The sequence below is a fragment of the Pezoporus wallicus genome, unplaced genomic scaffold, assembly GCF_028554395.1.
Source record: "Pezoporus wallicus isolate ANWC-B61680 ecotype Strahan unplaced genomic scaffold, APGP_CSIRO_Pwel_v1 contig_7505, whole genome shotgun sequence".
NCBI lineage: Eukaryota > Metazoa > Chordata > Aves > Psittaciformes > Psittacidae > Pezoporus > Pezoporus wallicus.
The window spans coordinates 1,397,405-1,415,750 of record NW_026638908.1 but is presented as its reverse complement, the minus strand read 5'-3'; the positions used below and the strand labels follow the sequence as shown (position 1 = coordinate 1,415,750).

At 41.9% G+C, this 18,346-nt stretch overlaps 1 protein-coding gene across 1 annotated transcript in view; it reads left to right on the top strand.

The window, feature by feature from the left end:
- Positions 1-1,503: 1,503 nt before the first annotated feature.
- Positions 1,504-18,346, top strand: part of REV3L (REV3 like, DNA directed polymerase zeta catalytic subunit) — a 122,030-nt gene continuing 105,187 nt past the window's right edge. The window contains exon 1 of the mRNA XM_057413249.1: positions 1,504-1,810. Within this exon, the coding sequence (XP_057269232.1) occupies positions 1,672-1,810 (139 nt within the window). The 5' untranslated portion in view covers positions 1,504-1,671. The remainder of the gene's footprint in view (positions 1,811-18,346) is intronic.

Sequence of the window (18,346 nt, the reverse complement as noted above, 5' to 3'; positions counted from 1 at the left end):
CCTGCATGAGGGCTGGAAAATGCAAAAAAGAGGTCCTAGAGGATCGAGTGAGAGAAACCTAAATCCTCATAAATTTTACCCGAATTCACGTCGGGGAGCAGGGAGGCACCTAAGTCTCGGGATTCGCTTCCTCACGATCAACGCATGTCTCAGAGGGGCTATCTCGTCCAGTTCTGATGGGGTTCAGGAAGGCTGACCCCAGTCTCAGGGCGCCCATCCCCAGGCGGACAGGGCCCGAGGTGATGGCCTCCCGGCCGCTCCCTCATCCCGTCAGCAACCAGAGCGGGCGGCTCGCAGCCGGACCTTTATTCCTGGGTCGCAGGAAGGTAACGGGCCACCAAGGGGAGACCGGAGGGCGGGCGAAAAAAGAACCGCGGCTGCCGGTGGCCGTGGGGAGAGCGAACGGGGAGGAGCGCGACAGTGGAGCATGCTGCAAAGACACTGGGCAGGAACAGGGGAAGGAAGAGGCGGCGGCCGCTCACGCGGGGTTGATCAGCCCGGAGGGGCGGCGGGGAGGTGCTAACAGGACGCGGCCGCGGCTCAGCCCCCGCCGCTCCGCGCCCGGCCCCGCCTCGCCGCCACCCGCGCTCTCGGCAACGGCACCAGCCGCCGCCGCCCTTCCACAGTCCGCGCTCCACCCGTCCCCTCCGCCTCCGCCCCGCAAGCCGCACGCAGGGGCCATTACAACCAAAGGGGGCGCAGGCTTCAGCGGGAGCGCTGCCTGAGCGGTGCCGCTACGCCCCCGTGAGTAACGGCGGCAGGAGGCTTCTCCATCCTCGCCCCCTTCTCTGCCCCCCACCATTTCTTTTCAATGCCTTATTAGCCCCCGCAACGTGCGGAGTCTCACCTTCCCGCAGCCAGGCGGCTCGGCGTCCAAAATGGCGGCCGACCCAGCTTAAACCTATCCTGTCCCAGCATAGCTCCCTCCCCGCCCCATCCTCGGCTCGGGATTCCGCAGCCTCACCCCAGCCCGCGCGGCCGATCGCCGAATCACCGACACACACACACACACACACCGCTACCCCTTCCTCCCCAGCACACACACTCCCTTCCCCCGCCCGCCACCGGGACGAGGAGGGTGAGCACCGGGAAAGATTCCCGCTCCCACCCGAAAGACGGGGGAAGGGCGGGTGTGTGTGTTGGGGAGTGACACCCCCCCCCCGCTCGTTGCCGCCTTCTCCCAGCACACGGCCCGTCAACCTCCCCGCTCCCCCTATGGTTGCGTCCGTGACATCATCATCATGGCAACAACAGCTGCAGCCAGGAGCCGGGGAGTCGCCGCCGCCGTGTCTGTGGTGTTGCGGGGAGACTGGCCCGCGCTGCCCGTGAGGCCATTGCGGACGGCCGGGCTCTAGAGCCCGCGGGGCGCCCCAGCCAAGTGCGCGCCCGTGTGTGTAAGGGCACAGGCGGCGGCGGCGGCGGCAGCAGGAGGCGGCGGCGGCGGGGCGGGGGAAAAGAGCGGGCGACAGACAGAAGGAGAAGGCGCGTGCGAGGGCGCGCGCCCGTGCGTGAGACTGTGCGCGCGCCGGCGGGGCGTGCGGGCGGGGAGAGGAGAGGAGAGGCAGGCGGGGGGCTGCGCTCGCTCGCTGCGGCGGGGGGGAGCCGTGCGGGCTCCGCGCTCGCTCGCTCCCTCCCTCAGTGCGTGCCTCGGCGGCGGCGGCGACGAGCAACATGTTCTCAGTGCGGATCGTGACTGTCGACTACTACATGGGCAGCCCGCTGCCCGGCCTGGACCCCTGCCAGTCCCACTTCCGAGAGGCCCCAACCAAGCGGGTGCCCGTCGTGAGAGTCTTCGGCGCCACCCCTGCAGGTAAGGGACCCCCGTCCTTGCTGCCGCCGCCCCCCGCTGCCGCCGGCCGGGCGGGGACAACTCCGCTGCGTCGAGGGTCCTGCTGGCACCGGGCCCGCCGCCGCTCCCCCTGCTCCCCCCCTCCGTGGCGGAGGCAGCGGTGGCTCGTGCTCTTTGTGGCTGGGTCGCACTCCCCCCCCCGCCCGTCTACCCGCACCCGCCGCTGCGGCGCGTCTCACCTGCCAGCGAGCGCGCCGGGCCCAGCCGTCGCCGCGGGGCGGCGGCGGCGGCCGGCGAGGAAGGGACATGCCCCGGCTGTCCCCGCGAGGGAGCCCAGCAGCCGCCGCGGGCGGAGGGGTCATGTCCCGCCGCGCACCTCTCCCGCCCCCCCCGGGCTGGTGGCGGCGGGGAGCTGCGGGGCCGGGGCGGAGAACCCGCTGCTGCCGGGGCTTTGTGCGCGGCGCGGCCGGCGTGGGGGCTGCTCCGGGCGAGCGGCTGCAGCTGTGCAAACACTGGGGGCAGCCGCCCGCTCCGCGTCCCCCCACACCCCCGGTAAGGGCAGAATAACGGCGTGTGGGCCCGGGGGGTGGCGGCGGCGGCGGCACACGGAGAGATGTGTCTGCGGGGCGAATAGCGGAAGGGAGACCGTACAAGGGGAAACCTTTGAACGTGGTTACAAGTGAGACTTCTGCAGTACTTACAAAGTGAGGTTTTATGTTGATCTTACGCTAGCGTGGTACACATCGCGTAAAACGGTAGGCATTGGTGCTGCAGTGCAGAAGGGAACGTCCTAACCGCTGGCCACATGTTGCCCCCCGAGACTTCCTAATGTCACATCCCACTTCTTCATTGCCTCTTCTCAATGGACTCGTGGTTATAGTGTTCCCACATCTGCAGTATGTTTTTGACCCTCAGAACAGATTTCTAACAAATATAATATTTAGGAAAATAAATTTAATATTTTTTTTAATTTACCCATACGTTAAGCACCAAGTTGGAAAAAAAAACAAACCAACCTGTTCTTTGAGATGTTAGACGTAATAAGTGTCATTGCTTGTGATCCCTTTTCGATTATTTTGTGTAATGCTGACCTTGGGCATTAAGGTATTTCTACATATTTTATTGACTTAGGTATTGAAAATGAGGTATTGGTATGTACATTAAATATTAGGCAAGACAGCGAGAAAAAGCATAATAAAAAAAGCATGTAATTCCCTTCACCCAGTTATAGTTAAGCAGATTTTTTTTGTGTGTGTGTTTTTTTTTTGGGGGGTGTGGTGGTTTTGGGGTTTATTTATTTATTTGGAATTATCTGTTTAGGCCCAGAGGAGCATGAGATATTAAAGCTGTTATGATCTGATGCATCTGGAGCTCCAAATTATTAAGCGAATGAGTGGGATGAATAGATAAAATATTGAAATAGTGGGACCTATCTTATTGTAGTTCTAATTTTGCATACAAAAGAGATATTATGTAATAATATTTATGTAATGGCATGAGTAGCTATTTCATTATTAAAAAATGTAGAGCCTGAGGTTTTTTGGCAGGTAGCAGGCTTTCTGTGCATGCGTGTGGTTAACTCATTAAGGCTTATTTCTTTTAAGAAAATGTTTAGGCTGTGCCATATCATGAATGTGGCATCATAAAGTAAACAGTGAAGTAGTTTAGTTGTCCAGCTATTAGGAGCACAGTAGGAAATCTCTGGCTTCCCAAACCATAAACTTTAATATAAGCTTGCATAATAGAAGTGTTTCTAATTTGTCTTGGTTAGAGAAGACACTTCACTACAGTCTGCAAAGGAAGTGTGACTTGGCTATCTTCTGTTTTATTTCCTTGTTAAACTTTTTAATGGCTTTTTTTTTCCTTTCTGTACCTTTCATGTGTGCTAATAAGCTAAAAGACTTCTTGTTACATCTGTGCATTATCCTTTTCTTTTTTTTAAAAAGAAGGAGACAAGTGAAACTCTGTCTCTTTTCAGAGGTGTTGGACCTAAGCAGTCATTGTCAGAAGCAGTGTAACTACAAAGAGAGGGCTATCCAGTTACTCACTTGAAAGTTGAAATATGAAATGAAATTGAGTATAGCCGCTTACATCTACATTGACATTTTCTTTGAGGAAGAAGAAATAGTAAAAAAAACTTACACTGTATAGCAGTGGGATGTACTTATTGTTTGGCTTGCAGGCAGTGTGATGCATGTCTGCACTTGAGTGGGTCTGGGTAAGCATAACCCTTCTCATTGTGTTTAACTTTTATGTCTTGCCTGCAGGAAAGGTGTTCAGTTGCCATGCTGCCTACATGACAGCAAACTACTATGTCCATGTAGGCTGCTTCACCTCCAGCGTGATTAACTCTGCACAAATCTTAGTATGTTTAAAGTTGTGTGTCCATGCTGTGCAGCTAATTGGAAGCCAGGTTCAGAGCAGACTCCAAGTTCCACCTGCTGAGTGAAGGGGGATTGATTGGTATGTGGAAATGGCTTATGCAGACGTTTAGAAAGTCAAATGTCTAGCAGCACTGTATCTTGTATCTAGCATCAGCTATGGATGTTGGTTCTGAAGGCACAAGTCCATGCTTTCTGCCTCTTGTGGGGTTTGTGCTCAGTGTATTATATGAATGCCAAGGATTGCCAGTGTTCTTATCTTTGAGGGCTTTCATGTAATGTTGTACTCAACAATTGATTTGTAAAGGTTGGCTGGTACAATCTATAAAACTTAAAGTGGTTTGTGTCATGGTGGTTGGGGGAGGTAAAACCTAGACATTTAATTAGAAATAATGAAAGGATGGACTGTGTTGGCAATAATATTTGACAACTTTTTTAGGTCTTTCAAAGAAGAAATTTTATTGTATTTGGCAACATTATGTGAGGTATCTCTCGATGTTCTACATTTTTGTATAGTAAGAGCTTGAAGGGCAAGGAATCAAGGTTTTATTTAAGCTCAAAGATCTGCCTGTTATTTTCTGTTGTTCTGTGAAATATAACGAGTAAAATTCTGACTACAGTAGGAAAAGGTGAAGCATTACTTGAATTTATGTTTGAATGCATCTTAGCTGTTTGAGCCATTTCATTTTAGCCATTTGTGCTTGAAGCAGACTGGCATGCCTGTTGGCATAGTGACTTGGACAAAAGTATAATTTCAGAAATTCTACAGCACTGCCATGGTGGTAATGCAATGAAAGCAGTGTTAATACTTTATTGTACAAGATTGTAGAAATTATTGAATATAGTATTCTTTGTATCTCTAAAGGAGTCCTGTAATACTGCTGCTTACATTTAGAAAGAATAGGTTTTAATTCATTAGGTAGTGCTCATCTATGAAACAGTTTCATTGTCTTCTCAGAAAGTGTTTCTTGTCTGCTAGCTAGGAATTTCTATAAATACTTTTTATTAAAAAAAAACACAAAACCTTTGAGAAATTGCAAGGCCTCTTTATTAGAGTGAAATCATAATGAAAAATTGAATTTTCTGTTTATGGATGGTCTTTTTTTTTAATTGGTAATTCTTGAATTGTCATTCTTGTTGCAAAGTTGTGGTGTATGGATGTATCACAGTTTTGGTTTATTTCCTGCTAGCTTTTGGCCATTTCAAGCTCTTCACTGACCACTTCAAAATAAGTATGCAGATGCTCAGTTGGGTGTTTCTGTCATGTGCTTATTCAACTGCAGGAAGACAGAACCAAACTGTAAATACATCTACAAAGAAATCAGAGTGAGACTAGATGTCATATTAGGAGAAACGTGAACAAACAAGCTGAGGTTGCTAAGTTATTGCTTCACTTAACAAGACCGAGTGCAAGTAGCTGAGGATACTAATCGTAAACCACATACAAGATACCTGATGAGTTGATGATTTTGACAGATAGTTGAAATACTTTTTAAAAATGAGAAAATTTGGGTGTGATTTGAGTCCGATACACGTGATAAACTTTACAGAAGTAAGTGTACATTTTAAAATCATTTGCGTTAGGCTGAGAAATGTGTGTGCAGTTGACAGGAGGGCCTTTGGAGAAGGTAGATTAGGAATTTACCTAAGAAAATCAATGTGTAATTTGAGAAATTGTATGAGTCTGCTGTCCTCAACTGCCACTTACGGTATTTTTTTCTTTTTAAAGGGTTTGTATTTTACAGTATGAAAGCACTGATCCAAGAGTGAATCTTACTTCAGGGCAGCACAGAAACTCAGCCAAAGAGGAGGATGTTTTTAAATTACTCTTACATGGTTTTGATTATGAGTTTTTTTCTGAGGCTAGGTGTAATTTAGAGTAGGGGTTTACAGCAGCTAAATCTGAATGCATTTCAGGTAGATGTCAGAGTTTTTCCTTGGTTTTCTGAGAGGTGAAAAAAAGCAGAGGCAAATGCTGCAGCTCAAATTTGGCTCCTTTCCAGCAGCAGTAGCAGCTCTGGTATGAGTCACTGAGGGGGCCTGCTTATCTTCTTTCTTCTGTTCTTCCCTCCCCTTCCCCCTTCACTGACCTGGATAGGCAGTATATCTCATTCCATCCCAGTGTCTTTGCTCCATTGCTGCTCACTTGAGAAGGAATGAGCTCATTGCAGGAACTTCCTTCTTTCTATGCTCAGCTTGTGATTAACTTTTTTTCCCCTTCATTTTTGCTACCATTTCAGGCACTATCCCACAGTGATCATTCCCTGCACTCTCCTTGATTCATTATCCCAGTGTTCATAGCCAAACATCATTCTGGTTGCTGCTACTTCCCATATTCCATTTCCCAGAAGTGGGCACTTGTTAACAATTTTCCATTCATAGTGAGAGGATGCAAAATAGGATACAGCCATTGTGCTGGGGCTTATGCCTCTGCCTTACCTGTTCACACCCTCTCCTAAAATATACCAGCAGACAACTCTTGATATGGGGTTATTCTGTGGACTGCAGCATGGCCTAGAAGATTTCTAGCATTGTACAGTGTAGCTCTACTTCCAGCGTACCATTTCTGCATCTTGCACTGGCAGGCTCCTCCTACTTCTGAAGAGTTATTTGAAAAATAGCCTCATGTTCATTTGTTTCTCTTATCTCCAGAGGTTTATAGTTTCTATGAGATGTGAAAAGGGCTAGTGTAGGAATGAGAAATTCGAGATAATGTATTTATTCCGAGATTGTTTCCAGTGTTTGAATTTTGTCAGTGATGTGATTGGAGGTCATTAGTTTGTGGCTTAGTTGGTTCTTAAAAGGATGTGTTTTCTAGTATGTTGTGAGTGTTTCGTATTTCAGATTTTTTTTGTGGTTTTTGTTTTTTTTTTTGTTTTTAAGAACATTCTCCTTGTTTTGAGTCATTCATTACATGCTTTGTATAGATTGCCTGCTGAGTTGTTTGAGCAGTGAGAGGCTGCCTGAATAAACTGTGAGATTCTGCTCCACTGGCATGAAACCTGTTAAGTAGCAAATTTAGTAGCCATGTATATACAGCTTGCTGTATTTCTGTTTCTTAAAGAAACCTTAAAATACTGTGACAAAATCAATGTTGTAACTAGAATCCAGATATTGGTTTCATAACCAGGATACTGTTTGCTACTGTAGAGTACCTCTTGGTCAAGTCACTGAATATATTTGTGCTTTTGCAATTCAGTCAAAACAATACATGTATAACTGACACTATGTGCTTATAACTCCATCAGCTGCAGACTTTAAATCAGCAGCATCTCTGTTGGGTTTAATATCTAACTTGGGACTGATTTTTATGGTAAGAGTCCCAGAAATACACTAAAAGCTTATCTGTCTCAGCTACAACTTCCAGTTCTGATACTCACTTGTGTTACTGGTTGTTGAAAAAGCTTATTTTTCAGTGCGTAAAATGAATCTCCTCTAAATAGCACATTGGCCTGAAAATTGTCTCTCTTATTTTTATCAGAGTAGCACATATCACAACTGAAGTTGGTGGGATTAGACAATCTGTAAACACTCAGTGAGAAACACAGCTCTTGCTTAGTAGTTTTTTCAGTCTGAGTAGACAAGATAAATCTGTGGAAGAAGGAAACAGGTGTGGTAGCACCATGCTATTCATTTCTTCTTAGTATCTAATTTCAGAGTTCCAGTATTGATCATTTAATACCCTCTTCTGCTAACTGTTGTCATTATCCTGGTTTTGTCCTTTACCCTTGATTGACTTGACTGGCCTCTGCGTGCACTGGGCCTCTGAGAAAGATGATGATGACAATGAAAATGTAACCATTTGGAAAATGGCAGCATGAATACTCATGCTAAAAGATTTACAGTGGATGTTCAGTCTCACAGATGAAGCAACTGAAATCTTTCAGAATGATTGGACAGGGTCACTGGAGATTCAGTCCCATGTTATGGGAGATGATTAGTCAGCTCCACTTTTTGTTGTTGTTGTTGTTGGCTGTTTGGTTGTTTTTTGGTAAGCATTCTGTATCTCCATCTATTGCAAAGCCAACATCTAATCCTCCTTATCTGTCATAACTGGATGTTGAGTTGACAACCAGTGAACTTGCTTCTTTCTCTCTGTCCTCCATGTCATACTTACTGTCCCTGTGTGTTACAACTGTGTGCATTTTTTAAGTTCCTGTATAAGTCTCCTTTGTATTAAATACATTCTATGGGGAAAACATGTTTCACTGTCTATTGAAATGCTGTCTCACATTTCAGGGACATGTTCATGACAGACACACAGCTAGGTATACCTGCGTAAAGAAAAGAATGAATTTGCTTAGGGTCCTACACCAAATCAGTTGCAGAACTGATAGTACAATGAAGAAGCTATTGTCTACAAGCACTGGTATTTCTGTGCTGCTGCCCTGCCCACTAATAAATTAATCAAAACAATAAAATAATGGTTTTTAATATGCTGTCAAAGGTAGTTGTGATAACAATTACAGCATTAAGGCCTAGGCTTGATTAACAAGGTCCAAGGACTGATTGCAAAGATCTGGCATGAAATCTGTATAGTTCAGCTGTAATTGCACTGTTATTCATGATACCTACATGTATTCTGGTGAAACCAATAATTTTGAGAAATGCAGTAGAATAATCTAGTATATAAGATTGCAAACAGGCGGTATTTCTCTGCTTGTGATACAGTTACTTCAAGACTGAGGATAGAGCACAAATATACAAGAATCTAAACAAATACCGGGAAAGTTTGTACTAGATATAGGGACTGTCTGAAATGCCAGTGTTTGCATAGGCTTCATTCATGCATGTTTGTTAAGGTTCTTTTCTTTCGAGAGCTGCTTTTTATTACAGAGAAAGTTATAAGGTGTGTAGAAATTTGTGGGGGTTTTGGCAGGGCATTTAAATAAAACTTCACACTTGCTGGCTGGGGTGGACCATATGGCTTATTAGGGAACCGTTTGATGTCTGTATGCTCCAGCCTTTCTGTAATCAGCATGCAGACGGCCATTTCAGATAACTTCTTCCCCTGCTCAGATATATATATATATATATATATATGCAGTCCATCATGTTGACTGCATGTTTATGAGTTCATGTTATGTGACCTTGGCATACATGTGCGTGCCTTCTCAGATTCTCAGGTTGTGGAGTTGTCGTACTGGGAGATATTCAGAAGCCATCTGGCTGTGGTTCTTGGGCAGCCAGCTCTACATGCCCCTGCTGGAGCAGGGGTTTTGGATCAGGTGACATCCAGAGGTCCCTTCCAACCTCAACCATTCTGTGATTACTGAGATTACTCTCATCAGCAGTGAGTATCCAGGTGCTCTGTACAGCCTGTTCTTGTGTCCAGGTAAACACAGTTGCATCCAAATGATGTGGAAAGGTTGCCAAGGAGCTGTCTTTGAGTTGATTACCCTACACCTGTGAAACTTACTGTAAGGTTTTGGCAGTGTTAGTGAAAACTGATTCAGATTTTGAAAGCAGAAGAAATGAAAGAATATTCACTACAGAGACCATTGCCAGGTTGTGACTGTCCCCCAGTGACAAGTTCATTTCCTAAAAGTTACAAAGAAAGTAGGAGCAGCCACTGCTTATTTACATTCAAGTCATGCCTCTACTGTTTGCTGACTAAACCAGTGTTTACTACAGCAAGGTTGTATGTCCTATTTTAGGCTCAATATCAACATGTGATGGGGAGAATATTGAAAGGGCTGTGGAATGTTGCACCTAATCCATAATACTTGGCATTACTCCTTGGGGGAGGTTTACAGTACAAGTTTTCTGAATTTTGTATAATGAGATGTATAATGAGTCTTTCATTTTGTGTTTGAAACTACCTAGGTGGGTTTCTGCATAGCACAGATCTAAGCAGTGGGAATTGGAAATGATTCAGCCCTCACTTCTGCAGGTACTGCTTTCAGATCAGTAATGAACAAACTTCTATTGCTGCCACCCTATTATATATATTATCCAGATGAAGAGGTTATTTCCTGGAGTTCCTGATACAGCACCTTTTATATTTCCTTTTTAAAAGTTATCAGTTGAACCTAGCAAAAATGTTACAAAGGACTTTCATTGCAGGTGAATCTTCATGTTCTTGTGCTGTTAAGCAAATGGTTTTGTGGCATTCACATTTGTAAGCAGGGAAACCTGTTTTACTACTGTCTGTAGGAAATTAGAAGAACTCACAGGCAGTTTCATACATTGAGGTAAAATTAATCTGTTTTTAGAAATACTTGATACCAGATACTTTAGGATTTTGAATGTTTGAATTAGCTTTGTAGAACTGAGACTTAATTGTCTTTACTAGTAGACTGAAATGGTAGCAGTAAAACCAACCTGTTTCTGCTGTATTATCTGTTTGTCTTTCCAACAACAGAAGTGTGTCTTTACCCTCAGATTAATGTTAGGGTTGGAACTGAACTCTAGAGATCGTACAGTTAGTCCAGGTGCACTGCTCTAAGCAGGGTCAGGTATACCAGCTCCAAGGATGGAGATGCCACAACCTGTCTGGGTAAATTCCCATGTTTGACCATCCTCATAGTAAAATAAAACAAATGAGGAGGGAGGGCAGGGGGAATGTGGAACCCAAACCCGCATAAAGGTTGGGCTTTTTTTTTAAAGTTTCTTCTGTTTCAGTTTGTGCCCACTGCCTGTTGTCCATTCAGTGGGCACCACTGAGGAGGAGTCAGACTCACTCTTCTTTTCTGCTTTCTATCAGGTATTTATATACATGGAATTGTTAAGATCCTTCTGCCCTGACGCCAATCCTTCTCTTCCTAAGGCTACAGAATTCCTGGCTCATGAAGCCTTCCCTTGTATGTCCGATGCTCCTAGCCCTTAATCATCTTCATGGCCTCTCTCCAGTATGTCCATGCCTGTCTTGTACTGGGGAACCCAGGCCTGGACCCAGCACACCAGATGTGTCTCACCAGTGCTGAGTATAGAAGGGTCACGCCCCTCAACCTCCTGGTAGTGTTCTTCCTAATGCAGCTCAGGACACCATTTGCCTGAGGCACATTGCTGGCTCCTGTTCATCCAGGACCCCAGGGTCCTTCTCTGCAAAGCTGCTTTCCAGACAGTCTGCCTTCAGCCCTCAGTGATGCATGGAGTTGTTCCTCCCCAGGTGAGGACTTTGCTCCATGCTTGGAGAGCTTCATGAGGTCCCTCTCTGACCATTTCTCCAGCCTGTCAAGGTCCTGCTGAATGTCAGCACAACCCTCTGCTGTATAAAGCACTCCTCCAGATTTTATCATTTGCAAACTTGCTGAGGGCACACCTGTACAATATCCAGGTCATTAATGAAGTTGTTAAACAATATTGGCCTCAGTATCGACCTCTAGAGTACACAACAAATGACTGGACTCCCATGTTCCATTATTGCAAGGCTGCTTCTCTCCCCACTGCATAAGAGTTAAATCTGTTTTAGAGCTCTCCAGTGTGTGTTTTGTTGTTACCTCTTCCTTTTTTTAACATGCCATCCTCTGAGGTGAAAGTATATGCACTTCATTTCATTTTTTATTACAGCAAGGTTTCTTTTGTAGCATTTATAAAATTTCTATGTAGCTATCTCAGGTATGGTATAACTGTGTAAAAGTAATGAATCCTAGGTCTATATTTTCTGGGTTTTGATAGTGTGTTTTACCTGAACAGAAAACATAGGAATGATCTAAAATAACTGAATTTAAGTCATCATTTGACTAAAAAGGTATTCTGTGTCAAAAATACAGTTTTAAATGTCCCGTGTTTTTCTTGCGTCAGAAAAGTGGCATATGTTGTGCATAACGTAATTTAGTTTGCCATGGTAATTCAGGTCTTTGGGTTATTTTTTTATGTATGATTCTTATAGAATTTGTGCATTCATGTGTACATCTGTAAACCTGCAGTTCCCATGCAGGGATTAATTTAGTATCTTTACAGTCTATGTTCCTGTTTTGATCTGATGCACTGAAAAACCCAAAAGAATACAAAAAGCAAACCTCAGAAACCCCACTCACAGAACTCCCCACCTTAGTATAGATGGGAAGAACAGAATAAAGTTCTGCTAAGCATTTACAGATTGTGCCAGCATGTCAGATTTAGGTGAGCTTCTGTTCTTATACAAACAGTTGGAAGTGTAATGAAGGAAATAAATAGTAATTTTTAACCACTGCTGTATTAATGATGAAAGACTTAAGAACAGAAACCAGTTGTTTTAGGCAGTGTGCAGATAATGGTGGATAGTCCTCACTCAAAAAAAAATTATGTTCTGTATAAACAGAGCATTAGGAGGTGTAGAAAGAGTGATATGTTACGAAAACAGATGGCATGGTAATATTGTTAGTCATTATTTTGAAGTGGAATTTTGTAGGAGGGATTGCCTGAATGGAAAAAGAGGAGGAGGGGAGGATGTGTTGAAAGGAAGGCTGGGAATGGAAAGGAGTATGTAGAGCATGTGAGGTGAGCTGGGGAAGGGGGGGTTGGTGGAAGGAGAGTGCTGAGAGCGAGGACTGCGAAAATACTGATGTTAGAGTTGCAACAACAGGGACCAGTTATCTAAGGCTTCTCCCTTTTGGTTTCACTTGCTTTGGCTCATGGGGCTGATTCATCCCCTGGAATTTCTTATCTCCAGACTTGTGGCTGGAAGTAGATGAGGTGTTACATGAGGTTTATTGCTCTGTGCAGTGGGAGAAGAAAGAAAGAAAACAAAGTCGTCAGTCAGTCCGTCGTCGTGTCGTCCCCCCCCCGGACTGACTGAGAACTGTCCAAGAGGTATAGAACATAGCAGAGAACTACAGTATTCTCATGAGCACTGTGCAGTTTGTGAGCATGTTCAATGTTGCCTGCTTTCATGGAAATTTGTATTATTTTTAGGTTAAGGGATGCGAAATTGTAAATAAAATTATTTCTGAATATCTGGTGTTCATCTTCCCAGTGTACCAGTAGAAATAAGCTAAAACCAGCCAGACTTAAAGCCTGACTTTGCAGCATGATGCATGTACAAGAAAATATATCTTTTGCTGGCAGAGAAAGATAGGTGGGTCTGAAAAATGTAGCTGTGTATGTGGCAGATTTAAAAAAATAGAACAAAAAACAGAAGCAGGTGATTACTTCAACTGATCTTCTCTTCTTTAGTGTAAATGAGCTTTCTGTAGCCTGTTTGTCATGTTCTTCACTTGCTTCTATAAAAATCGTACTTGTTTTTGTGTAAGCTTGATTTGCTGAAAGAAAAACCTTAGCCACATTTTCCTTGTTACAAGTTAGTCTTTGGCTTTTTTTAGGGTGTCATTCTCTTATGGAAACCACTAGCAATGCAGAGTTTTAATTTTATTAATAATTTGGCTTCTGTAGCCATATAACTCATTAAACCATTTAATGTCACTGAATGTTTGAATTCTATAGTTTTTAAAGGAAAGGATTAGTGATTGCAATTTTTTTTCTTTTTTCTTTTTTTTTTTCATGACCAGGGACTTGATATTTGCATAGCAGTACATTGATAGTGAGAGGCTGAAGCTTATGCATTTGACAGTAAAGTTGTGGAGATAAAATGGTGATGGAAAAATAACAGTAGATCAGAGTGGCTAGAGAACCTTTAGTAAGAAGTTGGTTTAGGAGAAAACCTAGTGACTTAAGATTGCAGTGTAATGCTTTTATTATCTGAAGATACATAATTTGATATAACAAGGGTCAGGAGAAGCACAAGTAATGTTTAAAACTGAGCATTACAAAACTTTGGCTGTTTTTACAGCTGCTGTGCAGCAGCTATCAGCTGAAGCTTGAATCTGCATGTGCTTCTGAGACCCGAGTTTTCCGATCCAGTCATTTGGATTTTTTTCTTTTATATTTAGTTAATGATTTTAAATGTTTTATGATATGCAGTGTTAAACAGGAGTTTCTTAGTCAAAGAGTTTGATGCAGTTAACTGTCACATTGCAGTAATGTTGCTTTCTGAAGCAGTGTGATTTTATTTGCCTTGTGCATGGACAAATGCACAATGTGTTTATTTGTTAGTGTTTTTACACTAGGAAGTCACTTAGAATTGTGGGGGAGAGGGAAGAGGGGGGAAAAGACTGATGCAATAGATTTGCTGAGCTGATATGAGGCTTGGGGGACAGTGTGTGTTTCTTTTTTATGGAGGTAGACTCAGTCTGTTTTCCTCAAATAATTGGGTTCTTTATTAGCACGGTGTAATTGAGGTTTCAGCTGATCTACAGCTGAAAATAGCTTACTGTTTCCAAGTATTTTGTGAGCTGCTTATTGATGCTGTAATGAATAACTAAGGAAAAGTAGATAATTTTCTACCAATTGTTTTTTCTGAATTATTGCAGACACTGAATCTCTGCATAAGAATTCTGCTGTTTCAGTTCATCAAACCTGAAACAGGATACTGCTAGTACTAGAGGTAGTGTATTCATGTGAGGATTACATATATGAAGAGAAAAAAGAGGTAAACATAAAACTTAGGGAATTGTAAGTCCATTCCACATGCATTCATAAAGGAATCTCAACTTTTTTCCCATCTAAACATTATTAAAACAGTTTCTTAATTTCTTCAACTATGTAGTGATCTGTAGATAACAGCCATTCCTTAATGTAACTAGACGTGATAGACTTAAATATTCTGCTACTCTGGATATAAGCCTGGCTCTTCAATATCTGTGAATTGTGTATTTAAATGCATACCTAGAACCGTAGTATTTTTGACAGACTAGAAGCTAGTATAGTGGTTACAAATCTTGTAATAGTCCTCAACAAAATTTTGCATGTTAAAATTTAATATCACTTGATTTTTTCAGCTTTTTTTTTTTTCCAGTTAAGTTGTAATTGGAAATTTCTGCAACTGTTGTGTAGATATCCTTCATTTTCTTGTAGTTTGTAGGAGAGGAGAAGAGAAGTTATCCACTAAATCTTTGGCTCTATCAGTATCAGAGTGATTGGGTATGAGTGCAGCCTCTTCTGATTATACTTTGAAGTGTATGTTTCATTTGTCACTGTGAGTTTGTTAGGAAAAATGAAAATATTAAAAAAAAAATTGTTTGAAAAATCAGTTTAACGGTAAAACTTGTCATCAAGGATGATAGTGTTACCTATACAAAAGGAATGACTTCTAGTAAACTCCTATAGAAGTGATGCTTTTTAAAGTACAGTTTTTCTTTCTTCATTGTAGCACTTGTATTCTCCCAATTTTGAAAGAAATGTGAGATCTGGAGGTAGTTTTATGTAATGTCTTAAAAATTCATTTTATGAAAGGAAAAAAAAAATCATATTCTGAAGTACAGCAGCTGGTTTACACATCTGATTACAATGACTGTTTTTTTCCAAAGCATTATATTTTAAGCAGTCTCTAATGTGACTGTTTAATGTATTGTAATAATTAATACATAATATAAAGGAACTTTTTGTTCTCTCTCATACTATTGTTTGCAAGCTGGGATCGGAATTGAAAGAATACAGATTTTTGTATGTAAGGAAGCAGTCTTTTTTTTTTTTTTTTTTTAACATGCTGAGTTGTTTGGGCTTTTTTCTATTTTTGATTAGTTTCTAGTTGACCGAAAGAATTCATCACCATGATACCTTACATATTTTACCAGGAGAAAAGTGTTTTTTCATCAACCTATGTTCTAGTAGCTGCCAGCATTTAGAACAAGGAAATCTCCAAGTTGATATTGGAGGCTAGCCATGTAAAAGGATAGGGCGCCAACTGCATGAAGTGTTTTTCTGGCAGATAGCTTCTGTGTACACTCATCCCTAGCTCAGAAGTAAATCTGATCTGAGGTAGTTTCTGCTTTTGTGAGTTAGCTCAAGTTTAGTTCTTGAAGTTCTTTAGTTAATGAAGCATAGGTCACATTTGCAGTGAAAATGGTTGCTCTTTGACTGTTTTTGTAGCAAGCACAGTGAGGTCAAGAGCTCTTTTTCCAGTCAGGAGCTTCAGTCACATTTTAGAATAAGCTTAGTTGCAACTGGACATCATTGTCGCTCGTTGCCAAGCTGTACATTTAACTGTTTAGACTTTAAAATGCTTCCAAAAATCATCTCTCATGAGGCTTAGGTATTTCTGCATAGGCCCAGTAATAGACAAAAGGCTTTACTCCAAAGAGGTTTGCAATGGCTAGAATTGTTGCAGTTTTGTTTTAAAATTTGCTCAAGCAGTTAAGAAATCTGTAAACAAACAAACAAAAAATCAGACATTTTCTACTGTTGGTAAACAATGTGATGAAAATGGAGTGATCTTTTCCAAAAGTGAGAAATGAACTGAAACAAAAAGAATTGTGGGTGCAGTTAAAACTCCTGATTTCCGTTAAGTGAAAGGTGACAAAAAGTGAGAAATGCAGATGATGATGATTATAATTAGTATTTATGTGGAAATGGGTTGCACTTTTCCCAGTGGGGAGACAAATATTTATGTTCTGTAATTGTCTGTTAACAGAGATCTTGATTCCTCACTGTTGAATAGTAGCAGCCACAATAATAGGATTAATGTGTCAAAAATGTCACATTTTAAGTTTTGGTTTTTTTTGTTAACTTGCCCTTATTGTAGGAAATCATGTATTCGATCTTTCTTTGTCTTAAGACAGTTTAATATTTGAGACATTGTTAAAATTTCAAGGGACAATTTTAAGTTGGGTGTAAGTAAGTTTGTCGGTAGATGATTTAGCTAATGTGGTTCCATAACATCATGACTTGATTTTTCAAAAGTATGTATTTACAGTTCCTATAAAATCAATGTATTTCTGGTTATCTCCAGGAGTTCCACCCTTACGGCCACTTTTTTGACAGAAATGTTCTACAAATGTTTTTATTTAGAAACAGTGATTAGAGTCCTATGTTTCTTCTCATGCATGATTGTCAGGGGTGGCTACTTACTTGTAAGAGAGAATAAGCAGAAGTCACAGTCTCATGTGTGATTTGGGTATGAGATTAAGCTTTTTGTTCTTTATGACCATAATTTTTAAGTGGTTGCTATTTTTTTCATGCAGTTGTAACTTCAAGTTTTTGTCTCCCACACAACTGCCCTACACAGAATGTTATACTTCAAGACCTGAAAACCTGGTAGAAGTGGGATAAATCTACAGGCTTGCCATATCAAACCACTGCCCTTTTAAGTAATATCTCTGTGTTTGGTCATTACTTTATACTTCTACTAATTAAAGTTATTTTAAATGGAATTAAACTCTTGGAAGAGAATAATTCATTCAAGTTGGCCTTTCAAAATTATGATCAGGTTGAAAGTTGAGAATTACATGCAGAACATTTGCAAAGACATTTGACTTTTCTTTCTTTTAATTCTATTCCTGCAAAGAGGGGGTTTTTTTGAGTATTTATCTCATATATATGTACGTTACTGCATTTCTGTCTGCCATATATGCAGTTAGCAAATGATTTTGTGTTTCAAAATACTGAAGTAATTCTTTAATTTAGTTATTAAAGGTGTATAATGAAGACAGAAGGATTGAATGACTTGTGCAAGGTCATGAGGGGTTTGAAGTGGTATTTGTCCTCCTTTTCTTGCCTTTAGGTGTCTTAATCAAAGACCATCATTTAATATAATGATATGCACCAGTGCTTCTAAGAATTCTTCACAAGAAATGTGCCTTTATGCTATAATACTGTGTGTAGATTTGTCCAGCTAAACTAAGTGAGCAATAGACTGGAAACAGACATTGTAGAATATGTATTGAAAAATCATAAACAAAAGGTGTTATTAAAAGGTTATATTTTGAAGGAACTAAAGATGGTTGTGTTCATGGATTTCATCTTATTCCATTCAAGTTTGTGCTTTTTTCATGAAGTGTTAAAGATCTGGAGTATTCTGTGCTGATAAATCATTTCAAAGACTGACAGCATAGCATTTTATTTTCTGAAGATTAAAGTTTTGACTGTGCTGTGTCTTCCCATATTTTTGAACCACATTCAAGCGCAAATCTAGTGTACTAATGCTAGTACACTTCCACTTTCTGAAAGAATTGTTTGAAGGATAGCCCCTGACATAGTTTGGCTCACACAGTTTCTTTCTTAAAAAAAAATCCTGGACAAGGAAACTTGGCAGACAATCCTATTGGAAAATAATAAACACGCCTCTGCCAGAGGTGTTTGAATTTGTTACAGTCATCTGGTCTGGACTAGTAGCTGCTTAGAGATCTATGAATAGCAACATTAGAGGCAGAGGAGCAATTTTTCTGCAGGCATAGGGTTGAAATGATTCTTATTTGGA